The sequence below is a fragment of the Crocodylus porosus genome, unplaced genomic scaffold, assembly GCF_001723895.1.
Source record: "Crocodylus porosus isolate Cpor-Errol unplaced genomic scaffold, CroPor_comp1, whole genome shotgun sequence".
In the NCBI taxonomy this organism is placed as follows: domain Eukaryota; kingdom Metazoa; phylum Chordata; order Crocodylia; family Crocodylidae; genus Crocodylus; species Crocodylus porosus.
The window spans coordinates 125,302,182-125,329,622 of NW_017728931.1; the positions used below are offsets into that span (position 1 = coordinate 125,302,182).

The following is a 27,441-nucleotide window of genomic DNA, read 5'->3' on the forward strand; positions in this document are numbered from 1 at the left end:
AAATAACATAAAAACAGCCCTTTGAATTGAAAAGCTGACCGTCAATGCCTAAGACAATGAGCAAAACATGGATTGAACAAAGAACTAGGCATGGCACAAAGTAACAACAAGGAAATTATGAATTGTGTCAGAAAATCTCTAATCTGTAGGGAGTCCTGCTATTAGATGGAGACCTGATGGACTGGTACAAAGCAAGGTACCTGCAGATCCTAAACTACTCACAGAGCCCTAAGTGTCCAAGGGAAGTCTCTACAAACTCACAGACTACCTCCTCATAAAGGAAGAACAAAGACATAGCAATAAATAAATAGCAGAGAATAGGCATGAAAATCTCCACAAGTAAAAATTTCATTCAACTTGACAGAGAAGTTATTTAACATCTCTTAGATTCACTTCTGAACTTTTATGTGTTCCAGCCCATCCATCCTAGCTGTTTTATTGGTCGTAGTTTCACATTGTAAGCTTTAATCTTGCTTACACACTGACAATATTAGCGGTTAATAAGACTTGAGGTTGTGAAGGATGTATAAGCATCCTAAAGAACCATATCAGTCTTTTGACAGTACTTAGAGCTCTGTATTCAGTGAATTGTGGCCTTTAAAAGTGAAAGAAACACCATTTAAAAATGGACTGTACTTGAAATAACAAAGGCCAAGATTTTGGTTGTTGCTATATATTCTGGTCCTCCATCAAGGGTGACCCTTTACTGCATTTTGTTATTTCTGGCTGTTTGGAGACAAAGTCTAAGCATATATTGATTACTCAGTTGATACACTGAGTAAGCAGAGGAATAGAGGGTTTGTGTAAACTACAGCCCCAACAAAGGCAACACAGCATGGGTAGCCTTCTTATAGCCCACAAAGTCCTCAACTGGTGAAACCAAACTGCAAAACACTTCTCTTCAGATAGCAACACCTAAAAATAACTTTGCACGGGCATCATATTATGTGGAATGCTCAGAGAATGCTTTATTTTTAACACAACACTCACTAGAGTCTATTTCTTGGGTGCTGCCTTATACCCACTCACGTAGAATGTATCCAGGAGGAGTTATATACGGACAATGCAAGGGGAAAATGAGGGATTTATTTATTCTTGACTCACTTTGGATTACAAATAAAAATATATTGTCCTGAAATTGATACCAGAAACATGGTATGGGGGCTCGCTTCATGCGACTCCAAATCCCTGGATGCAGGTATCACGGTGGATATAGTCTTTCTGGACTTTAGGAAGGCCTTCGACACGGTCTCTCACCCCATTCTCATTAAAAAACTGGGGGACTGTGGTGTTGATGCCTACACAGTCAGATGGGTCACTAACTGGCTGGTGGGCCACAGCCAGAGAGTGGTGGTGGACAGGTCTTATTTGACCTGGAGGCATGTGGGCAGTGGGGTTCTGCAGGGCTTGGTGCTCGGGTCTGCACTGTTCAACATCTTCATCAGCAACTTGGACAAGGGGGTAAAAAGCACCCTGTTCAAATTCACAGAAGACACTAAAATGTGGGGAGAAGTGGGCATGCTAGAAGGGAGGAATAGGCTGCAATCGAACCTAGACAAGTTACAGGGGTGGGGGGATGAGAACAGGATGGGTTTCAACACTGACAAGTGCAAGGAGGAAGAACAAGCAGCACACCTATATGCTGGGGAACTCCCTTCTCATCAGTGCAGAGACAGAGAAGGATCTTGGAGTCATTATTGAGGCCAATATGAACATGGGCCAACAGTGTGGGGATGCAGTCAGGAAGGCCAACTGTACCTTGCCATGCATCCACAGATGCATCTCAAGCAGGTCCAAGGAGGTGATCCTCCCCCTCTATGCGGCACTGGTCAGGCCGCAGCTGGAGTACTGCGTCCAGTTCTGGGTGCTGCACTTCAGGAAGGATGTGGACAGCATGGAGAGGGTCCAGAGGAGGCCACCCGCATGATGAGGGGGCAGCAGGGTAGGCCCTACGAGGAGAGGCTACGGGACCTGAACTTATTCAGCTTCCACAAGAGAAGGCTGAGGGGGGATCTAGTGGCAGTTTACAAACTAGTCAGGGGGGACCCTTGTGGGGTTCCTGTTCCCCCGAGCACCGCCAGGAGTGACTAGAAATAATGGTCATAAGCTGGCAAAGAGTAAATTCAGACTAGACATCAGGAGGAGCTACTTCACTGTCAGGGCAGCTAGGATCTGGAACCAACTTCCAAGGGAAGTGGTGCTGGCTCCTACCCTGGGGGTCTTTAAAATGAAGCTGGATAAACACCTGACCAGGATCACTTGACCCCAGTACTCTTTGCTGCCATGGCAGGGGGTCAGACTTGATGATCTGCTCAGGTCCTTTCTGATGCTACCAACTATGAAACTATGACTATTGACCCTTGCAGGTAAACTGATGCACTCCCAATGCTTAACTTAGCAATATGGGGGCTTCCTAAATACAGAAATGACATGAGGATGTGCTTATTGGATTCCTTACTGCATTGAGTCTCCTCCACAGAAGGAGAGGAAGGATTAAAAGGCATGCTGCAGCTATGACCAAAGAGTGACTCCACAGCTTTTTTGAGGGAAAAGGGATAGGACTTTTGCTTCTCATCTTTGACACCTCTGTAGTGATCTGCCCACCTATTTGAACACAATCGTGGCGAGTTAAGGATTTGCCCTTAAATGCTCATGAACAGCAGACAGAACGAATGACTTTCAGTCAGGACATCCATAACAAGGAAAGATTTCAATCCGATATACTTTCTAACCAAGTCAGAGAAGAAAAGCATATGTAAAATCCAGTGTGAAAATGAATGTGACAGCACTTAAAGATTAGATAATGGATTGATTGTTTTATGTTAACTTGCAAATTTAGGAAGCTTGTAATACATTGCTTTATCTTTCTACCTACATGGATTGTCACTACAGAGACTTCCACTTCAATCATTTTTGTCCAAACTTCTAATTTTGTTAGGATTAAAGAAATTTATTTCCCCTGGCTTTTTATACTAATTCTAGACATACATAGGCCAAATAAGAAAAATATATGTACTTAAACCTGTGCATGTTATTGCTGATCACGTATAGTTTGGGGTGTTTTTCTATGAGATAAAAACCTCCAAGCTCTTTATTACTTATCTGAAGAAAAAAACAATTGCTTGTTTATCAAATTGTGTTTCAGAGTAAAACGTGTTTTGATGTTGCAACGTGGAGATCCTTGCTCACACACTGAAGGGGGAACTGAGCGCTTCAGAGGCAGCAAAAGGGAATTTTGCCCTTGGATACTGGCAGGTATCTAGTAGAGTTCATCTTTATCTGGAGCACTGAGATCCAAAGTATGTAAATGTAGATGCCTCTTAGTACTAGACGCCCAAGGTTCTCATTTTCTACATGCAACTGCAGAGCCTGGGTACGCTGGCAGGCCATTTTTCTGGAGGGTTCAAGACTTTTCCCTACTAACTTTCAGCTTTCTAAGTGAAAGTACTACCAACCTAAGCACACTGATATTGCCTCAATCTCATCCAGATTCTGATGAATTCATATCCCCATAGGTTTTGTTATTCAAAGAAATCAAACATTTTACAAATATTTTACTTAGTAGATTTTACAACATCCTTATGAAGTAAATACACATTATCACCATTTCACAGCAAGGAAATCGGAGGTACACAGAGATTAAGCGATCTGTTCTAGGTTTTGCAATAAAATGGTTATTTGTGAGTCCTAGTGACCAGTCTTGTGCTCTTAGCTCCGAGATACAACTGCTACTTCAACATCAACATCCTTTTAACTGTAGAATAAAATAACTGGCCACTCTGTAAAACAAAAATAAAATTCAAACAGGATATAAGAACTGACCTGGTGTTACAGCCATGCCATTTCCATTAACTACAGGCCTCTCTTCTTCTTCCTCCTCGGGTGGTTCAATACCTGTCTTTTCCATATTGCTCACTGACTTATTTCGCTTCCGTTTGCCTTCAGCACTAGGTGTCGCACCTGGAAGGATCTGGTCTGTTACATTTAACAGTAGCGGAGCTGGTTCAGCAGGAGGTTTTGGAGTGCCGTAATAGTTGTCTGAAAATAAAATGAATATTAAATATTTAGATTCTTAAAAGGATAACTGCTCCTTCCTTTTCTGTTGGATCATGAGGATCTATTGATATCGTTTGGTGCAAGGAATGCTCCGTTGTCCCTTTTCAAAGAAAATGCATTTTTTTTTCTGTAAGGTTCAAATAGTGTTTATTTTTAATGAAAAGCTAATTGATTTTTTGAAAGAGATAGGACAATCCAATTTCACAACACTGTATCTCATGAAATAGGTATGCTTGGAGACTTGAAGGGACCATTGACCATCTATTATGGTAAACACGCTTTGTATTACATCACATCATCCAAGTACCAGAAAAAGTCTATATAAACCACTGGTTGGTAGGCAGATAATCTATTCCTGTTGCTGTACAGAATAAGGATGTAAATATTGTTAAAAAAATTATCCAGTTAACCTCCTCTAATTACATCTGTTAAACAGTAATGCAGGGGCTCGGGCATGGCTGCTGCTGGGGGCTGTTCCCTGGCCCTTTCACAGATGGGAGAGGAAGCGATGGCAAGCCCTGCCAGACAACACAGCTCACATGAAGCCCCTCGCTGGGAGGGAGGAAATATCTGTGAACAAGCAGCTTATTGCTTAATTGACAAGTCATTTGGCTGCCCACTGTTTTCTTCTTTAACTTCATAGGTGACGGGCACACTAGTTCGCCCTTTCCCCTTCCCCATCCCTCCTCCTCCCTCCCTCCCCCGACCTGCCCTGCCTCCTCCTGGTTCCTGCTGGGGTACTGCATGGCTTTGCTTCCCCCCTTCCCTGCTGGACTGCACCCTGTCCCAGTCTAAATGATAACCAGTAAGCTAACCTGTTATCACTGAGCTTATCAGTTAAATGATTAATCATTTAACCTCTCACATCCCTAATACAGAATTACAACTCTTTAGTAATGATTCCAAGAGATTTCTGTCTCCTCCATCAACATTTCTCCTGCTCATAGGCACACCTCCAAACTTGTAATAGTTTCTATTAATACATTTTGGAAGAAATATTAGCCTTATGCTTCTGGGCATACACCAATCTCTAACTAAAAAGAGATTTTGAGGAGAGGTCACTCTCACCTTCCTCTGAATCATCTAGCATTTGTGGGGACAGGTTATTACACTAGATGGATCACAGATTGGATCTGACATTTCAGTTCCTGTTTCTTACGTCCCTATTTTCCTCAAACCTAGCAGAATCTAGTATCCATAATCTGTCTAACCTCCCTCCTCCCTCCCAAACTGTTTATGTATTCAATTCAGGAAGAAAACAGCAAAGCATGATTCTAACACCTACACAAGGCACAGGGACAAAAATAACAGCACAGTTACAAAGCTACATTTTTTGCGAACAAGAATTCCATTTGGTGCGGCTGTTTGGTAAGGGTGTCCATGGTGAGTGCACTGGGAAAATGATTTCTCACAATAACTAGCTTTTAAAAGGAGAGCATGGCAAATTGTGCATACAATTCCTACCAAAAATACTGACCTGTTTACATAACTCTGGGGAATTTTCCAAAAGGCTAGGAACCTACAGTAAGGCTACTTATTACCAGTGCGCTCCTGGCTTGCTTAAGCGATTCATAGGCCCTATGACACTTTTATGGTTTTCTACCTTATGGGTTTTTACTTTTATAGCTTCTGTATGGTCAAATAATAACAGTAGCACCTTCCAAAACATATGCTCACCTTTAAATATGCTACCTAGAGAGATAATGAGATATTCTTTGATCAGCAAAATATCATAACATATATCTAGTAAGCAGCATTGATATTGCTCTGACAAGAGTATTTCTTGTGTTTTGTAAAGCAATACAATGTTCAGTCACTACACCACCTCAGTACAGATAAGTTATTGAGTGCTCCAACAACTGCTGAATGGTCTATGATTTGTCACAATGGATTAGCAGATATTTATTCAGAACAGATATTTCCACTAGGTAAATATTCTTAAGTTAATGGTCCTCAATCTTAGAATGAGCTTCATGCAATTGTGGATTTTAATACTTTAATATTTGTTAAATATTTCTCTCTCCCTCCTCTTTTCTTTTAAAAATTATTTCAGCATCTTTGAAAAGTATCAAAATTAGGGAGGGTCTCAATCAGTTTTTGAATCTGAAGGTGCACTGACTTAATTATTCAACAGTATTTTTGATAGTGGCCAATAAAAGATTACTTTGAAACTAACACTTATTAAAAAAGACTTTCTCACCTGTATGGAAACTCCAAATTAATTTCTATATTTCCTTAACTGCATATTACCTATGTTGGTGGATTTTATGCCTTACACCTATTATAAATTTTTAAAGAAATAGATTTCTTCCTTTTAAAAATTCCTCCTCTACCTTAAACACTTCACCAGCCCAAAAGCGTTCCATTTCCACAACAGCCTACAGTATCATAAAGATTGTCCCATGATTTCATGAGCTGCTGCATGTAACAACCACCGGTACAAAAGTCCACTCTGATTCAAATTCTCAGGTACAGTGGCATGGCTCTTTTGTGCCTTCTTTCTAGTCTTCCCATTGTCATAAAAAGGCAAGTGCAACAGTAAAACTACGGCAGACAAGATTCTTTGGGTAAATCCAATATCTTTTATTAGACCAACTCAAGTAGTTGGAAAATAGTAAAACTATATTTTTATATGTCATTGATAGGTTGGAATAATCTGTTATGCCATAACTAGCATATTTGTAAGCCCATGAAAACATTGTGAATGATAAGTAAAAAGACAGGCACCAAAAAGATTGTCTAAGTACAGAAGATATTTGCTCTATTTCTGGAAGTTAAATAGCCTTCTCTCTCAGACCCATAATATGCGTCAGAAAATCCTTAGGGACACAAAGACATAATGCACCAAGAAAAGATTTTCTATGAACAAGAATTAAATGCCCCTACAAATAGCTCTACATGAGGATCCACATTTTGTGAATTGTAGGTCAATTGTTTAAAGGGTATTTAGATGCCTGAAAAAGATTTCAGAGGTAGCTAAATACCTATAGGCAAGGTTCTTTGGGTATATGTGATATCTTTTGTTAGACCATCTGAGTAGTTGGAACAAAGTTCTTAGCAACCTTTTGGGCACAAGCACCCTTCTTCAGGCATAGGGAGACTCCATAGCTGTTCTGAGATCTCCAAGCAATGAAATAAGCTGGAAGTGTGACAGGAAGTTAGTGAGAATGTAAATAGGTGGAAATTGGGAAAAAATGGGTAGAGAAGGGAGGGGAAGGGGAGAACAAGGTGGAAAATGGGTGAAGGAATGTTAAGGCTAAGCAAAGGAGACTCAAAGCAAATAGATGGAAATTAGGAAAACAAAGCGTAGAGAGGGAGGGGAAGGGAGTAAATGGAGGAAAAATGTAAATAGTAACATTCAGGCAAGTATCTGGTGAGTCAGATGTCAGGCAGGTTGTAATGTGTCATAAATCCAATGTCTATAATGAGTCCATGATTTTTGTATCCAGTAGATTTATGAAGTGAAGTTCATAGGGTCATCTATAAAAGGTATTCTGTAAGTTTCCTTTGAGAATTAGAAATGAGAGGTCAGAGAGGGAGTGACTGTTTTGTGTTCAAGACAATTGTTTGAATGTTTCAATTATGTAATCCCAGCTAAACCATTCAGACATATTTCACTTTGTCATGGGGCAAATTTAGCACTTTTTATCCCAGGAGCCTTTTTAGGGTTTTTCCTGGGACGAGGGACCTGGATATCTGAATAATCTGAAAATGTTTTTTCTGGGGTCAAATGTGATTTTTGTTTTGTGTATGTGGAAGGGCCCAACCCTCAGCCTACTCTGACCCTTCCCCTGGTGATGGGATCTTCTGGTGTTTTTAGCAAAGCTCCGTTTATATCTTTATTTCCAGCTGTGCAATAATCCTCTCTCCTATGCTGGAGTGAAAATTATTCAGTTCTAACAGCTGGATTGGTTAATTTCACAAAAGGAATTCGATTAGATCAAAACATGTCAAATACTGCAACAAAATCCTCTCAGAAACAGGATTGCAAGCAAAAAACATCCCCTCTTGGCAGGTGACACCAGTAGTCTGAATAGATTGTCACTAGGGTCTTCCCTACTTGAGGGCAGCTATCTAGGTAACAGTAAAATGATTGTCTTCATGTGATCCCAGTTGTCTGTTTTTCTGAAAAAGCATGGATGGCAACTCTAAGAGACACTGAGAATGCTTACGTTTGGTTCAAAGAAGACATACAAGATTCCTTAGAGAGCAACACAGACAAAATACTGTCAGGGATGTATCACCTTGTTCCCCTTCCTGATGAGAGACATCCTGATCGGGACTTTCAGAAGATACTTAGGAAGGAAATAATTAAGAAACTTTAAGGCCTAAGAAATTCAGCATGTTGAAGAAAACTTTTTTTTATACTTATCTTGCTTCCTGCCAAGCTATGAGTCATTACTGAACCTAAAAGTTATATTTCTAGTGGTTATGAAGGGCCCTCACCATCACAGAGAAAAATAAAAGAGCTAGAAAACTAAAAAAAAAAAAATGACAGAAAAGAGTATAGATGTACTTGAGCCAAAATCTCTAATACAAATGCCTGTGCCTGGTTCAAAGAGGATTTTCTAGAGTGGGACTTGCCAACTTCTGAGTGACTGGGGCCACCTCCCCTTCCTCTCCCCACAGCTGCATCAAGCTAGCATCCCCATGCTCTGCATGCCAGGCCACGTAAGCTGCCCCCAGTTCCCATGGCTGGAGGCAGGAAGCAAAAGATAGAGCAAGGGGTGGGAGCTCAAAGACTCTGGCTGCAGCAGCAGCAGCAGTTGTAGTGATGGGGTGGGACTGGTTTATGTACCAGGGGTCCAGGCACCACAGATTAACTCCTCTGGGGCTGGCTGCGGCCTGGAGGGCTGCCAGTTGGACAGTCCTATTCCAGAACTTCCAGGGATGGCAGACTCCTAGCTTCACTGTAAAGACCCTGCAAGCCCTGGCTCAACAGGGCTTCCCCACAGCTATTGAGCCTGGGACTCTACTGCCAGGACAGACCACATGGGTGGCTGTCCTAGAATTATGGAGTTGAGAACAGATATTTTGATTCCAAAGAACTGGCAGTTTCCAAGGAAACTTTCGTTAAAAAATTCCTGACCAGTTGTAAGCCTAAACATTGTGCATACTTTTTGCCTAATGAAACAGTGTTTTCAAATACACGGGAATAAAATATATTGAAGAACTGCAGACGTTCTCTCACTTTAGAATTCTTATAACTGCTTTGTAAAATTCCAGAACAGGAAAACAGTACATAGACATGTTAACATATAATGAAAACTGTATTTTAACAAAATTCAAGACAATTACCACCGCCTTAAGGGAGCCACTCAAACTGCTATTCACCCACTCAACCAGGGTGAGTAATTTATTTTGACGGGTGACTATACCATAATTAGGGGGTTTTTTTTAATCGCGACAGTAGGAGTGGGTGAATAGTTTTTGTGCTTGGGTTCATAAATTTTTATGATGATTTTGCAACACTGCCTGATGAATTGGAGCAGCAGATTTTCAGTTCCTATATTAAAGTGAGTGGCATACACAAACAAGGATTAGAAAGGGCTTTCCATTTTAAATGCCCATTTTTTATTACTTGTGTTTGTGGCAGTGCTTGGTGGAGATCCCAGGAAAAGCTTCTGTTTAGTTATCTTAGGGTCTCAAGGAAAGCTTTTTTGTCAAAAATATAGAATCATAGAAAATTAGGGGTGGAAGGGACCTCAGGACATCATCTAGTCCAGGGGCAGGCAATTATTTTGGGCGGAGGGACACTTACTAAGTTTTTGCAAGTCATCGAGGGCCATATGACAGGCAGCCAGAGGCAGATAAATATTAATTTTATAAATGTCTTAGGGGCCCTGTGGGCCACATTTTGCCCATCCCTGATCTAGTCCAACCCTCCGCTCAAAGCAGGATCTTCCCCATCCAGGGCTTTGTCAAGCTAGGCCTTAAAAACCACCAAGGATAGAGATTTAACCACCTCTTGAAGCACTGGAACAGGTTACCTAATCACCCTCCCAGTTTTTCCTACTATCCAACCTAACCTTCCCTTGCTGCAACTCGAGACCATTGCTCTGTGTTCTGTCATCTGTCACCAGTGAGAACAGTTGAGCTCCATCCTCTTTGGAACCGGCCTTCAGAGTTAAAGGCTGCTATCAAATCCCCTTTCAGACTTCTCTTCTCCAAACTAAATAAACCCAGTTACCTCATTCTCTCTTCATAAAATATGTGTCCCCAAACCATTTTTGCTCTCTGCTGTACTCTATCCAACTTGTCCACATCCTTCCTGTACTGGGAAGGGGGAGAAGAACTGGACATAGTACTCCAGATGCGGCCTCACTAGTGCAGAATGGAGTGGAATAATCACTTCCCTTGATCTGCTGGCAACGCTCCTACTAATGCAACCCAGTACGCAGTTAGCCTTCTTGGCAACAAGGGCACACTGCTGGTCCATATCCAGTTAACTGTCCACTGTAACCACTAGGTCTTTTTCTGCAGAGCTGCTGCCCAGCCAGTCAGTCAGTCAGTCCCCAGCCTCAGAGTGTCATAGTGCTTAGGTTCGGAAGGGACCTAAACACATCATCAGGTCCGACCCCCTGCCCCAGGCAGGAATCACCCCAGCCAAATATCTGTCCAGCCTCCTCTTGAAGACCCCCAAGGTAGGAGAGAGTACCACCTCACTTGGGAGTTCATTCAAGAGCCTGGCAGCCCTAACTGTAAAGTAATGTCTCCTGACGTCCAGCCTGAACCCTCTCTCTAACAATTTGTGGCCATTATTCCTTGTAACCCCGGGTGGTGCCCAGGGGAACAGAGCTTCCCTCAATTTCCGCTGGTCCTCCCTGACTAGTTTGTAAATGGCCACCAGATCCCCTCTCAGCCTTCTCTTGTGGAGGCTGAATGGGTTCAGGCCCTTCAGCCTCTCTTCGTAGGGCCTGTCTCACTGCCCCTTGACTATACGAGTGGCCCTCCTCTGGACCCTCTCGATGCTAGCCACATCCCTCTTGAAGTGCAGCGCCCAGAACTGGATGCAGTACTCCAACTGTGACCAGACCAATGCCGCATAAAGGGGAAGGATCACCTCCTTGGAACTTCTTGTGATGCATCTGTAGATACACAACAAGGTGCAGTTAGCCTTCCTGACCATGTCCTCACATTGGTGACTCATGTTCCTCCTGGAGTCAACAGTGACTCCAAGATTCCCTTCTGTCACCACGCTGACAAGAAAGGTGTTCCCAAGACTATAGGTGTGCTGCTGGTTCCTTCTCTCTAGATGCAGCACCTTGCACTTGTCTGCCTTGAATTCCATCCTATTCTCATCCTCCCACCTCTGTAATCTTTCTAGATCTAGCTGGATTCTGTCCCTCCCCTCCAGTGTGCCCACTTCACCCCACAACTTGGTGTCATTAGCCAATTTGGACAGCATGCTTTCCACACCCACATCCAAATCGGTGATAAAGATGTTGAATGGTAGAGACCCCAGGACCGAGCCCTGGGGGACTCCACTGCCCACATCTCTCTAGGTTGAAAATGACATGTCCACCACCACTCTCTAGGTGTGACCATCTAGCGAATTTGCTACCCATCTGACTGTGTAGGCATCAATGCCACATCACCAAGTTTTTTTTAAGAGAATGTGGTGGGAAACCATGTCAAAGGCCTTCTTAAAGTCCAGGAAGACGCCATCCACCCCAACACCCTCATCCAGGGACTTTGTGACCTGATAATAAAAAGAAGCCAGGTTAGTCAGGCAGGATCTGCCCTAAGTGAACCCATGCTGGTTGCCCCTGAGGATTACCTTCCCTGCTGGGCCCTTGCAGATGTGCTCCTTGATAATTTTCTCAAAGATCTTCCCAAGGAGTGAGATAAGACTGACTGGCTTATAATTGCCAGGGTCCTCCTTTCTTTCCTTCTTGTAAATGGGGACCACATTGGCCCTTTCCCAATCCTCTGGTACCTGGCCAGTGCCCCACAAGCACTCACAGAGCCATTCCAGGGGCCTTGCTATGATCCCTGCCAATTCCATCAGCACCCTTGGGTGAAGAGCATCTGGACCAACCGACTTAAACACCTGTACCTGTACCAGTGCATGGGATTGTTCCATCCTAAGTGCAGGACTTTGTGTTTGTCCTTGTTGAACCTCATGAGATTTCTTTTGGCCCTCTAATTTGTCTAGATCACTCTGAATCCTAGCTCTACCCTCAAGTGTTATCTAGTACACCTTCCAGGTTGGTGTCATCCACAAACTTGCTGAGGGTGCAAGCCATCCCATCTTCAAAATCATTAATGAAGCTATTGAACAAAACTGGTCCCTGTACTGACCCCTGGAGCACTCCAATTGATACAGACTGCCAGCTAGACATTGATTACTACCCACTGAGCCTGATAATCCAGCCAGCTTTCTATCCACCTTACAGACCATTCATCCAACCCATACTTCCTCAACTTGCTTGCAAGAATGTTGTGCGAGATTATAGCAAAAGCCTTACTAAAGTCAAGGTATATCATGTCCACTGCTCTTCCTACATCAGGTTGAAAAGGCATGACTTGCACTTGGTGAAATCATGCTGACTGTTCCTAAGCACCTTCTTCTCCAAGTGCTTAGAAATGGATTCTTCGAGGACCTGCTCAATTATTTTTCCAGGGATTGAGGTGAGGCTGGTTGGTCTGTAGCTCCCTGGATCCTCCTTCTTCCCTTTCTTAAAGATGGGCCCTATATGTGCCCTTTTCCAATCATTCAGGACCTCCCCCAAACAGCCTTGAGTTTTCAAAGATAATGGCCAGTGGCTTTGCAGTCACATCAGCCAACTTCCTCAGCACCCTTGGATGCATTGCATCTGGCTTCATGGCCAGATGCAATTGCATAGTGATAATTATACTTCTCAACACTAAGCTTTCTTTTTGTTCTTCTTAAATATTAAAAATAAGTCTAAACCTTCAGTCAGATTTTTGCAGTTCATCTTCAGAAAAGAATCTCTACTTTTGGTGACAGATTAAAGAACATGAATTTTTTTTTCTGTCTTTCCTAATTAAAACTGTGAATCAGATTGCTTAGCTCTCTAAGCCTAGCTGTTAAATTTAAGTCTGAATTAAAGGTTCAAATTAAAATTCATTTAGTTTGAGAAAAATGTAAGAAAAGGTCAGGAAAGCAATGACACAATATACAGAAATAATTTCACGCTTAAATACAGAGAGATGACATCAAGCTACTGTTTCCTTCAGCTAATAGGTTTAAAAAATACTGGAGGGGCTGTGGCTGCTCCATAAAAAAGTGCTTTTTATGCACACTATTTCCTGACTTACCTACACATGTTCGGCTTGAGTGTCATTTGCCATAGGTGGGTAGCTGGACTAGAAGAAGGTGTTCTAGAGACCTCAGTTTTCTCCTGTGGCACAATAATTCTGGGTTGTGATGACTTAATTCTTCTGAGAGTGCCTACAATGCATTCCATCCCCTTCTTCTCCGGGACATGCTGGCCACCTTTTGTTCTCCACACTCATTATATTCCAATTATTTTTGTAAGATTCTTTACTTATTAGGCCAATGGTCAAGTAAGGATGGTATAAGTTTGCCCATATTAAATAAATCATATTTACCAGGATGCAAATACATTCATATTTGTTTTCATCCATAACGCATAGATAGGCTAAATGAAATGTCCACAGAGAGAAGTCAAAAGATGATAAGATGCAGCCCCTTTGAACCAAGTTTTTTTTTTTAAACTGTTAATTCATGAACTTCATTTTCTGGGTATCCGCCTTCAGATTCTTAAAGTGATTCCAGTTTTGAAAAAGTGATGAAGACACTGAAAGTGCAGCAGGCAGGTCCCGGGAGCAGGGAGCAATCTCTCAGCCCCCCCACTCCAATTGTGGAGCTGGGAGCTGCCTGCCACTGGGGCGGGGGGACATTGTCCCAGCTGGGCTCCGAGCCTGGAGCCCAGCTGAGCAACCATCTCTTGCTCCCTGCTGCCCAGCTGAGTGAGAGCACATTTGCTCCCGGTTGGCTGTGTACATTTGTGTTACTGCTTACTAAGTACTCCGCAGTTAATTTGCTATGTGCATTTGCAGGTAGCAAATTAACCACAGTGTAGACTAATTTACTGTGCAATAAGCATCTGCACATGTAGATGGTTATGCCTACTGTGAAGTAACTTGGTCTACTGCACAGTAGAGCATCTCATCTAGATGTGCCCAGTGATTCCAAGCTTTTAGTGTATCTTTTAGTCATCAGCAACATTATCTTGATTAATTTAATTTGAGACACATGGAAGACTGATTTATAACCTAAATATACAACAATGTAGAACATTACGAGCAGGAAATAGAAGGAGCAATTCCAATTATGCAGCATTAGCTTTACTTTTAATTCTCAGTTAGACCATAGCATGTGAATAGAAAGAACCCTTCTAAACACTAAAGCTTTTATAGAAGGGATATAACATCTCAGATGTAAGACACTGGAATACCATGGTCTGTAGGTGTAAATATATTTGCTATAAAGTAACTATGTATCATCCTGTTTCATGTTCAGGTGGAGAAGGAACATGCTTGTTTCCATGACTCCTGTGAGATTAAGGTCCTGGTTATTTTCTCCCTGATATTTTTTAAGGTTGTGTTTCTTTGTGGTAAGTAGAAGAAATCAATTTTAGATAGTAGTTTGGAACAGAGATTACTTCTTTTTGGACGCAGCAGTTACATATACTATGGACTGGAGGCTGGGGTCGTAGTGGGAGAATGGGGACCCTCTGCTGCATGCCCCCCCAGCTTGCTGGCTTAGGACTTGGGGGGGGTAGGCCAGGTTTGCACAGTGGGGGCTTCCTTTTCCTCTGCCTGCTGCCTGAGCCTCCTGAGAACTGCAGGCAGGAGCTGCAGCTCAGGGCTGCCTAGCCTGGCTTTTCACTGTTCTGGGAACTGTAGGTAGGTGGGAATGGAACCCCCCTGGTGTGAAGCCCCCCCCTCTGCCCCCAGCCTGCTGGCTCAGGTCTTACGGGAGGTGAGCCAGATTCATGCAGCAAGTGGGGGCCATTCCCCACTCCAACTGCCTCCAGTTCCCAGTGCAGTGGAAAGCTGGTCCAAGGCTCCAAGCTGCTGCTGTCAGGAGGCTTGGGCTGGAGGGCAGGGGGAATAGAGTCCCCCATGCTGTGTCAGCCTAGCCCAATTTCCCCTCCCCCCCTGCCAAACATGAGCTTGGAAGCTGGGAGGGGGGCTCACACAGCAAGGGGGCAGGGCTGGGGAGACGGACTGCTCCAGTAGCTTCCTGGGAGCCATGTGGGAGTGTCCCCAGCCTGCTGTCCTTGGCCAGTGCTTCTTCCGTTGAAAAGATGGGGACAAAGAAGGAGACAATGGAGGTAGAATACAACAGAAGCAGATAATATGGTAAGTGATCTTGAGAAAATCAAGCAGGAATTTCCTACCTTATAATTCAACAAAATTAAAGGTGAGTGTCAACTGTGGAACTCATTCCCATGGGAAGTTGTTGCGGCCAAAAATTTAAGGGACTGGATTACAAGGATATCCAAAATTATTAAAATTTAATACAGTTTTGTGAATGAGAAATTAAATTTCAAGAAAATCCAATCGCTAAATTTGGAGAGTCTAATGAAACCCAATGTGGTGGTAAGATTACCCTACCTGCCTACTGCGGAGTTCTTATAACTTTATCAAAAGTTGGCCAGAACTGTAGACAGGATGTTAGATCTTAGGATCAGATACAGTATGTTAATTTGTACATTTCATTGTTCAGAGGTGTATTTTTTTAAAAGCTCTTTTTATAGATACCTTTTTATAATTTCACAGTGGCATTTTCAGTGGATTGTAGTTTGAATTCTGTTTCTTCAGCTGCCAGTTGACAACCTCAAGGAAGGCCTCTAGACTGCTTATTTTGGCTGACATTTTCCTCAATCTTGTTTTGCAAGTCAAGACAGGGTTCCCTGTAGCCAATCAGTTTTTGTATTCATTTATTCAAGCTGTTTCTGAAGCAAGCTATCTTGCCAAACCGGAGAGGTATGTAGGGAATCCTTGCCTTATGTGCTGAAAAGAAAAGGCACCTGCAGATTGTTTTGGGTAGTCAGCATGTACACCTTGAAGAAGTGAGGCATTCCCAGTTGGTTCTTCCTTTTAGGAGTTGTCAGAATAAATCAAAATAGTTCCCATGGGTTCCAAATAAAATGTGTGCTAAGAAAATAAAGAAACTTCATGAAGACTGCAGAAAAATGATTGTAAATTTTGCTCACATCAATACAAAGAATACTTTTCCCAAGAAACATTCATTAAGGCCAGCTCCTCAATTGTAACTAGTGTAGGAATATTTAATGCAGAGCTTCTTTTTTCATTTTCCTTTTCAGCCATGTAGGACTTCTTTTTACAATGTATTTCTTGCTCAACTTATTCCCACTTTGAGCTAGATAAGGCAATACAAGTAAAAATTCTAACTTTTTGTACTGGCTCCTGAGAATTTTGGTCAATGCCTAGCGGTCAAAAGAGTGTCTAATTTTATCTTGCCCAGGCAGTTGATCCAATAAATTATATCACCTAAAAAAATCCTTGCCTCTCAGTCAATACCTTTGTCATTAACCAGTTTAGGCTGTATCGTAGGGAATTCCAGCGCCTTCAACTAAATTAGGACACTAGGGTATAATCTGAGAATCCACAGCATTCATAAATGCTTGGAAAATTCTTCCAGCTGTGTTTTGACTGTTCTTTATCCAGGTAGAAAAATAATATTTCAGATTTCGAAACATGCTATATTCAGAGTTTGGATCAGAGATAAACACCAGGGATAAAGTAACTCAGGGTGCTTGAATTTTGACGGGGAAAGTTACAGCTAACTCAACTATGAATATTTTCACTAGCCAATTTTATTTCAGTTAATAAATAATGAGGCAATTACAGAATTCATATATATCAAGTACTTGGTATGTATGGGATTTTCTCTAATTGTTTGACTATCAGAAGTGGTTGAGAAATAAAAATAGCAAGTAGGTTTCACGTGGAATTTAGTCAGAAGTACCCACAGTTATTAAAATGTATTGCTTAACAAATATAAAATGGGCCATAACATAAACCCCAAGTCCAGGTCCCTGTGCCTTAGGAAAGCTTTGAACTTTATATCAGATTCTCAGCTTCATGTCTCAGGGTTTCTTTCTCTAGTGCTTTATAAGTGTTTTCATGAACACCACTCTAGTTGTGCATGAGGTACTATAACACACATTCCCAGCTCAGAAGAGCACCGGCAGGACACAAAACAGTGAGGCTAGAGAAGCTCGGTTCCTAGATGATCAGCAACAGAGAACAGATTTCTAAGAGGGCTGAGGTGCTCAAATGCGACTTTCATACGGTCTTTGCTAATGGACTGAGTTCATCAACTATTTCAGAACAGAACTAAAGTAAAAAAGAACCGTTTACCATTTAGCTTAACCAATTTAAATAATATGAATTAAAGAACGTGGTTGAAAGTCTGAGCTTTCCTGTTCTTTTCCATCAAGGACAGCCAAATATTTTTGATGTGTGGGCCACACAGTCATTACAGATTTGAGCAACATCCACAACTGTCCAGGTGCTTCTTATCTCCCCCTCTCTCACTGACACAATGCACAGCCCCAACTGCTTTATTTCGACTGGCCTCGCTTTGCCTGCCAGCTTTAGTTCTCATCACACACACTCCGCCTGAGACAAAACACTCTTCTGCTTTGTCATGCGCACCTCTAGACTCAGCCCTATTAACCGGGGAAAATGAAAGGAGGCAACAAATCAAGTAACTGCACCAGCTGCTTCTGTGCATCTTGACTGGTATCTTGAGAACTGCACCTACAAAAATGTCTTGTGCACTGCTGAGCGCTTGGCAGGTCCCTGACAAAAGCTGGAGGGAAGGCCCTGCTCTGGCCCAGCTTGCTTTACAGGGGGGCAGAGTGGGAAAAAGGCTTCTCAACCAAGCAAGTTAACCCAAAGCATAAATGAAGAGACTTTCTTTAGGTAAAACACACATTTCTTTCAGTCTCTGCAATCACGCAGCTCTTCTGCTGTTGACCCACTGACGCATTTCTGTCCCGTGACACAAAATAGTGAGCTTCAGTTGTACACCACTATACTATTCAAAATAAAACCTGTGCTGTACTCTCCCATGTTTTAATTACAGTAAAAGATTCCACAAAAGACCAGTCTGATTCAGAGCGCTCATCCTGTCAAGAGCACTGCTACAAATGTGCAAGACGCGGCTCATGCTGTGCACTGGTGAGAATCAGGAATGAATCCAGGGGAATAAAAGGAAACATGCCCACATAAAGCAGCTGAGAAGCAGCAGAGAACCAGTGATGACCCTCCATGAAGCAGCTGATTTTTGCTGATTTTTTGAGTAATTACTTGAGACTGTGTTCACTCCAGTAAATGGCAAGTGTTTGAGTTTTAATTTTTATTAGGGAAGGAAAATAGCTTGGAGGATTCACAAAGCAGTAATAACATTGAGCACTTAAGCAGCGCTTCATTTTTCAAACTGGTTAGCAAATATTAACTAATTAAATTCTCTCTGATTCATACAAAAGGAGACAAGGAAGACATCCACGGAGTCACAGCGATTCTGGCCTATACCTAGTTTCGTAATTACGTAAGCAGGCCTGAATTAAACTTCACTAACACAGCTACGATGGGGACAGCGAAAGGGGCTAAACTAGTCCTGAGGAATGGCAGCCAAAACCATAGAACGGGCTATGTAATGCCTAGTGCCAAAGTAAGTATTTGCTTGTAAGCGGTCACTTCTTCTTTGTAAGCTGAACAGAACACCTGAGTGTAGCACTTGGCTAAATAAACAGCAGCTGGGTTTCATAACTCAAAATACCTATCACTGCTTAGCTTAGTAATGACTGTCTTGAGATGCCTGGAGGCATCTGATTTATAATACATTCACAGTAGTAAATCTGTCTAAATTGATATCCAAAGGGCAATTAAAATCAGTACCCAGACCAGAATCATTAGATGATTTAAACAGGAATATCACTGATACCGGTACTTTTTAAAAGTACATTGTTAACATTAGGAGCATAAATGTTAATTAGAGTAATGACTTCATTCAGCAATTTCCTTTTTACGAGACCATTTGGATTAAATTCCAACTCCTCTCTTTGAAAGGGCAAGTTCTTTTTAATTAGGACAGCTACTCCATTGGAACAAGTAGTAAATGAGGGAAAAGAAAGGTCTACCCTGGCAGAGTGTTTTTTCCCCTAAAGTTTTCACAGATTTTTCTCTGTGTTAGAAAATCAGTTTTCTGCAGAAAATTGTACTCTGTTGGCATGCAGCTGAATGCACATTTTTATGGGCTTTTATTTGGTCCCCAGAGATTTTCATACTGGATTCTATGGACATCACAGGCCAAATCCTTCTATTTGCACATTCAAGTGTACAAATCAGTTGCTTTTAGGTCATTTCTACTCCACTGTACCATCCCCCTAAGGCAGGGGATCTGTGCTGGAATGAATTTCTGAGCGAGACACATGAAGCAAAAACTGCAAAGATTAGCTTTTTTAATTTCATGCTTCTCCCAGCCTTCACACTTATATTGACTTGCGTTATGCATAAATACTGAATAGAGAGAGTAACCCCTTCTCTTAGCAACAGTAACATACAGAGCTTTCCACAATGTCGGGCACTTGCCAAGGTCCTCTCTGGAGGGCCTGGAAATAGGGATCAAGGCTGGAGAACTCCAGAGTTAGAATCAAATGGTAAGCAAGAGATGGAGTGAGGAGTAGCCTCCATGGTGAGCTCTCACTCAGGCACAGAGGGCCCCTCTAGACATTCAGGTAAAGACGTGATAGAATCTGATGCATGATCACCCAGTTGTGCCTTTTGCCATGCCACATATTGAATCACACATGCCTCAGACCCAATCACATCATATTGCTGCTGCAAGGAAAGCCTGGGATCGGGATCCTGGGCTTCTACTTTGCTGACAAGGAGCACACTCCCATGGCGGCAAGTGCTGCAGCTGACAGGCCTCCATGCATTGTCATGGCTGTGGGTCCACAGCTGACGGCACTCCCAGCTGCAGCATTGCATGGAGTGATGGCACAGCTGTGATGGCGGGATTTGCAGCAGTGGCCGTGGATGGTGCACCCCTGCGGTTGAGACCCTGCCAGCTGATGGGGCTTCCAGCCACAGGGGAGCATCTGGCCATGTGTTCAACTAATGGCGTGATAAGAAGGGGCCACAAAGTTATTCCACATATTTTGGAATAACTTTGTGGTTTATTCCTGGTTTGATCATACCATTAATTGACTGAATGTGTGGCTGGGTCAGAACTTAAGACATGATTAACTGGTTAATCATATCTTAAGTGTAACGTATAGTTGGGGACAATGAGACAGTACTAATGAGATGGGAGCCGGGGAGAAGGCCACGTTTGTCCGTGCTGAGACATCAACTATCCACCAAAAAGAAGCAGTAACAGTGGGATAATGTAAGTGTCCTGGATCATACAGTATGGGGAAGACAAGGATAGTAGTTCCTCTTTTTCTTTTACTTATGCCCTTCTCTTTCTGAATGGATTTGCGGGGGAGTTAGTACCAAAGCATGGGTCTAGAGTCAGCGCTGAGGGTGAAGATACTTAATAAGAAGTAGAGATAGGGATGCTCCCAGTACTGTCATTAAAACTCATTAGGACTCCTCAGTGTGATCTTTGGTGACCCTTTTGATTTAGATAATACTGATATTAATGGTAATGCCATGTAACGGTGAGGACACTCTTGCTTTGGTTCCATGATAGAGGGCACAGCTCAATGCATTTTGTCTCTTAAATCAGAAGACTGATGTGGAGGCCAGACTTGTTACTCCTAAGCAGGCCTGTGGCTGCATTATAGTGGACTTTGAGAATCGGAGCCTGAAGCGAATACAGACATGTCAAACCCAACACTCAATGAGTGGGTTTTATCCAAACCCAGTAGGGATCAGCTATGGGTGTCAGTCTTCAGCATGGCTGACTAACAGAAGGAGTGTCTATTGAAATCTGTACAGCAATTGGGGTCTGTCTCAAAGGATAAGTGTAAGGTATGTAAGCTAAAATATTTTATACCATCTACAAAATAGTAACAGCTACTCAGGCAAGGAAAGATGTAGCCTGCGGGCACAAAAGCAAGTTCTGTTCACTTTCTATGGCAAAACAGAAGAAGTGAACCCCACCAGACACTTGATATCACACTGAGTAAAATCTCTCAGATACCCCACAATGAACACAGTTTTTTGAAGCAGTTACAGCTTAACAGCAGGCACCATACCCACAGGTGGGATTATACAAAGTCCTCCAAGAACAATCTTTTTGGATGGTTTCCAGAACAATCTTTAAGAAACTGCTTTTCCTGAGATCATATTCAGGCAAAAAATTTGGATCCAATTTTTGCTTCACACCAGTGTAAATTAGGAGCAATGTAAGTCAAAGTTATGTTAGCATGAGTGACAAAAGAATCTGTTCCCTTGTGCTGAAAAACAGCTGGCGCCATGATCAATCCACTGGCTCATGTCACACTTCGTCCATGTTTTCAAGTACTAAATGCTGCCTATGGGAGGCAAAAGATGAAGAAAACCCAATCCCTCTTTCGTAAGCTGTACCCAATTCAGCCCATCTGCAAATAACTTTTGATGGATATGTGCCCATTCACAACACAGTTGAATTTGACCCAATATTTCTAAAAAAATCTATAGAATTCCATGTGTAAAAGTATCTGTTGTGCCAGGTGATCAGTAAGGGCACACTAAGGTTTTCATTTTCATTGTGCTAGATATGAACTAACCCAATTTGATAATGGACTAAAGGAGTTGCCAGCTGCTATTTTAAAATAAGTGAGTAGTTTAAGCCTAGTTATAAGTAAACAAGTGTCCCCGAGACAAAAATTCAAATACAATTGGTACTGTTCGGTACATTTATTTTTTAAAGCGTCAGCAGGAGGTCAAGGATAGAATGAACCCAGAGAATAAAACTGAATGATATTCCCACTCCAGAGATGGTCTGAACAGGTTGAGTTCACACAACTGCTATTACTGCTTACTATTCCACAGAAAGAAAGGATTTTGCTTGGCTGTAAATTCAATACTTTTAACGAACACAGAATTCACTTTGAAAAAGCTTAACTTCAGCTGTTAACAATTTTGTCCAGAATGACCTTGAAAGCTGCTGCTGTGTGCCTTTAGCTAAAGCAACATTTTAGGATGTGCTGCACCAGTATTTTACTTCTGCAAAATTTCTGCATAGCCTTTAAAATACTGAATTCCTACGCACACTTTCAAATAAACTAAATTTACTGCTTTTACAAAAGTCAAGTGCATTCCACTTACTAGAATCCACGCTCAGCAAAAGCTATTTCTGGATAAAGTTACAAAACCAGCAGCATAGCACATTTACAACACAAACCAACAAACCAGGAAATTGGATTATTATAGTGATATAACAAATTTAACTCAATCCACTGTAAAGGAAATACAAGAGTCTTATTATCTTTGAAACTCTTGGTCTTTGCCAGTCCTGTCATAACCTCAAACATTAAGCTGCCTCACATGTTATTCCTGAACCTCTAGCAGAATGGATTTATCCCCTCAGAAAGTTCAGCCTCTGGTGAGTGTGGATTAAACACAAAACTATCACGTTAGCTGTCTTGCTGTCCAATGTACAAAAAACTCTTGAAGTCCAAAGTCTCTCTGGATCCATGGCTAATTGGCCTTCAAGGGATAGCACATATGTAAAATAAGATATGCCCTGTCCTTGTTGCTTAGGTGAAAAGGTAACTGAGAATATTAAAGAGCATAAATGCCAAATATAAGGGCAGTATGTGAATTTGGGAATTATGAACACCTGTTAACTAAAGCAGACAGTCAGGATCACTTGCTTCTATTACAAGTACTTCCTGTAACATGAAATGAGATTTGGATAAGGAACTTCACCTAGTGATTCATCAGTGTAACAATTTGTGAAATGGGGGTAATTCTGGGATTTTATGGAGTAATTAATTGCCTGAATATTACTTTAAATGCCTTGCATGAAATATAGTTATTTTTATTGCTTGAAAGATTTGAAGTGGATCGTCATGAACATGAATGACTTTGATTTATCAACTATGATTTATGATTGCTATGAGTCATCACCTGACTACATTTTTAAAGATCAGGATTTGTTGTTCTTTGTTTTGGTTATTATTTATAAGAAAAAAGAAAATCCCCCCTAGAAGACTTTCAGATATGTTTAAGTAAGACTTTCTAACATCTACTAACACGAGACTGGGGCACCAAAGACAGTAAAACCTAATTTTACAGAGTAATATTTAAAGCTTTGGATAGCTACTGTTTATATTACCTTCTTTCACCCTATTTTTAAATTTTCCAACAATTACATTTTATTTTCAAACTGCAGAAATAAAGTGTTATTTGCATTAATCAAATTACATTTTAATTTTGTTAATAAAAATTTAATTGAACACATTTTAAGAATTTATGTATTGCCAAATATATAAGTGTTTCCTCTCATAGAAAGACTAAGGCTCAGATTCACAGAGGTATTAAGATGCCTACCTCTTATTTTTAATGGGAATTATTACATTTTTCTCAACATATTTTATAACTAAATTATCAGGATTGAGAGTTTACTCCCTGGAGTTTCCAGCATTATTAAGACCTTAGAAAAAGTACAAAAGATACCCTACTTTTACTAATTATATAGCTTATTCTTTGTTTTTCTATGATACTTTCTTTCTGGGTCTCCTAATGGGTTTTATAGATATGGATTTAACTTCACAACAGCTTTGTGAGAGAAGTATCATGACAAAAATGTAACAAATTCAGGTGCTTAAGATTAAGGATCATATTGTAACCTCCTTCCGCACACGTAAAAACTCATAGGTACTTTCCTACATGTATGCACATGTCTGCACACACTCAGAGTTTAGTTTAGTTTTCAAGATTTGGAGCGTTCGAAAGTGGAGTGAAAACTGAAACTGAAATGGGGCAGCTGGCTATAGCTCTTATGAAGGTGAAAATGGCTGGAGGGTGGGAAGGAAGACTGCAGAGACAGAATATCTTACAAGAACCAAGGAGGTCAGTGCATAGTTATATCGAAAGCCTCAGGCACTATTACTGCGGTGAAAAGCCATTACATTACCACCCTTGGCATTATAAAAGCAGACGGTGCAGCACTGTTCTCCGGGACTATGATATGCAGATTTTAAATGGACATTTTACATTTATAGACTAAACAGACGGCCTGTCCCTTCTGGAATACGTTTGTTATATGTGGTTGCTAAGCAGCCAAGCCCTCACGTGCACATAGGCTCTATTTGCCATGTGATAGCTGAGTAGAGCCGCACATGTCTCACAGGGATGTTTTTGCACCTGTGCAATCTCCTGGCAGACAGCAACACTTTCAGACCTTGAGCCCAGGGCTGTGGGACACATCCACACCTGTCATATTAGAGTATGACAATAGCTCATTAACATATGCAGAGTAGCCCTGCACTCACAACACTGCCCACCACATAGTGTCATATTGGCAGCAACATGCTGAGAATGCTAAAACTATTAGGATGGTCCCATCTGTTGTGAATGTTGAGAATGCCAGAAATATCATATTCACCCTCTCAGTCACATATCACAGCACTGCACTGGACCAGTTGGGACTCCTGATCAACTATCTGAGGACAGAAGCAGGCTCCTACAATACAAGGATCCAGAATGTCCTGCCATAGTTCTGCTCTGAAGGGAGAATGAGCTGGGGCACTAGGAGAGGCTTTTGAAATTGAAAGCATTTAGAGTTGTTACACATGGGAGCACTGCAGGTAATCATGAATGTTTATATACACAATGCCACTTTAACCAATCTCATCTCCTCTCAGGAGGCATAATGGCCTCAGCATTACGCTAAGAATCAGAAGATTTGCTTTTCTTTCCATCTGCTGCCGACATTGGGCAAGACACTTAGGCTAGGGACAGATGTTACTGTACACATAAACTAGTTTATGTGATCAGAAACTGGTTCAAACTTGGAACAGAAGAGACGTTCAGTGCAAATAAACCAGTGTGAAAATGGGCGAAACCAGTCTGAGATAAACCTTGTTGAATGTAGTATTGGCCTTAACTGATTTTGCTCTAACTGGTTTATGCAATGTCTACCCCAGACCCCTTGCTGGTTTAAGTTAAACCAGACTCCCAGCATGCTCTCTGGGCTGGATGTGGCTCTCTGAAGGCTGTTCCCCCACCCCCTTCACCACTCCCTGCTAAGCAGGGATTATTCCCCCTTCCCCTCTGCCTTACACAGACACCTCTCAGCATTAGCTAGCAGACCACATGCTGGCTGTGACCCATGCTGTGGCAGATGGGACAAAGGCAGAATCAACAGGTAGCTGGTAATGTCTCTCTGTTGTTTTCTTAATGGGGTGATAAACACTGTGTTATCAATTCCCTGCTGGGCTGGTCAGGACTGGGGGAACTCCCCCCTAATCAGAGCTTTCTGTCAGGGCCTGGCCATGCACCCTCAGTTCAGCAATGTGGAAGGGAAGGGAGGCCTACTCTAGCACCCCCTGGGGCTAGAGCCATTGCAGGCATGTGCCTGCATTTTTGGGATGTCTGTACAGTTACAAACTGATTCAGCCTAGCCAGGTTAGGCTAACCTGAAAGATTGAATCAATTCAGGCTCAGGCTTTTTGAATGTCTGTCCCTAGCCTTAATGTTTACTGCTTACTTTCCCTCCCACATTTTGTCTCTATTATCTATTTCAACTATAAGATTTTCAAGGTCATTAATAGATTTCACTGCCTGTTTTAGGCTTGTTGCTATTTAGGGACAACTGGAAATCTGTCTCTAAAAGTATTATGGATGCAAAGGCTCTTGAAGGCATCACAGATAGATTCATAGATTATAAAGCCAGACAAGAAAACTATGACAAACTGTTCTGGCCTCCTGTATGACATTGGCCATGGGACTCTCCTGAACTACATCCTGTTTGAAATGAAACATCTCTTTGATAAAAAAAATATCATCTCAATTTAAAAACTGCTAGTAAAAGAGAATCCATTGCAAAATACTATTAAATAAACATTAATAATGGTTAATTTAAGCTTTGATCTAAACATTAGATCTTGTTGTAGCATTGTCTCCCAGAAACCTGTGCTAATCAAATTTGTGTAGGTGCTTACAGAGTATGATCAAATCACCCATTAGACTTCTCTGATACACTAAACAAATCCTTGTATTCTCCACAAGTAATTGTATTCCTCCATCTAGGAGAAACCCCACAATCTCTGGGTTCTCCTGTACAAGATGATGTTTCTTTTCTATCTTGGAGAACTCCTAACATCTGATTTCTCCTTTGCCTGATGAATGGCGAGCATGCCCAAAAGCATGCAAAGAAAAAAAAATTGCAACTATATAACTGGTTTAATAAAAGATATTGCCTCTGCCCCATGAGTTTTGTCTGCCACAATTAAGCATGTTTTTCAGTTCCTTCTGACCCTTCTCTCAACATTCTCCAACTTATCAGCATCCTGCTTCAACTGTGTGCATCAGAACTAGACACCATCTCCTGCAATGGCTGCACCAGTGCTAAAGACAAAGGCAACATAACTTTTCTACTGCCTACTCAATATTATCCTGTTTAAGGATTACATAAAGCCCTTTTGGCCACAGTGTCACATCACATTCAGCTGATAACAGCTCACGTCCCTTCAGAGACACTGCTTTCCAAAATAAATTCTTCAATTCTGTAACTCTGCCCTACATTTTCTATTTCTTTTAACAGTTTTACATTTGGCCATATCAAAATGTGCATTATTTGTTTGCACTCAACTTATCCAATGATTGAGATCATTCTGTACAAGTAATCTGTCTTCCCTCTTATTTACCATACCCCTAATTTTTCTGTCATCAAAAAGCTTTCAGCCATTGTTTTATGTTTTTTTTCCAATTCACAAAAATGTTAAGCCAAGAATTGGTTCCTGCAGGACACCTCTAAGGACATATCCACTCTGAGAGTGCCAAGGTCTTCCTGTCATTGCATTACAGACTTAAGTAGATTTGCATTTTTTTGCAAGTTCCATTATCTAGTCTGGTTGTTCTCAGTAAAGCCGATCCAGAAGGACAGAAACTATGGCACAATGAAGAATTCCTTCTCAGTCTGCTGTTGAAAACCCAACCTGCTCCCATTCCATTCAGCTGTAAGTTTTATTTGTACAACAGTAGAAGGACAAGCTGTCATTTGTGGGCTGCTTGAAGACAATCTGCATGAATACAGTAGCTGAAATAAAAAGTTATACAACAATGGAAGTGCTGAATTGGCAGAATATGAGAACTCTGTTGATATATGGTCTAGCTGAAGACCCAATCATTAAAAGCCAGCAACACACAACTGGTGAAGTGTTTAGAACAGAGGTGGGCAAAACATGGCCT

The 27,441-nt window shown here is 41.7% G+C and overlaps 1 protein-coding gene across 12 annotated transcripts in view; it reads right to left on the minus strand.

The window, feature by feature from the left end:
• MAGI2 (membrane associated guanylate kinase, WW and PDZ domain containing 2) overlaps positions 1-27,441 on the minus strand; it is a 1,214,455-nt gene that overhangs the window by 415,245 nt on the left and 771,769 nt on the right. For all 12 annotated transcript variants that reach the window (XM_019543630.1, XM_019543629.1, XM_019543624.1 and 9 more), the window contains one exon: positions 3,823-4,038. In XM_019543630.1, coding sequence (XP_019399175.1) covers positions 3,823-4,038 — 216 coding nt within the window. The remainder of the gene's footprint in view (positions 1-3,822; positions 4,039-27,441) is intronic.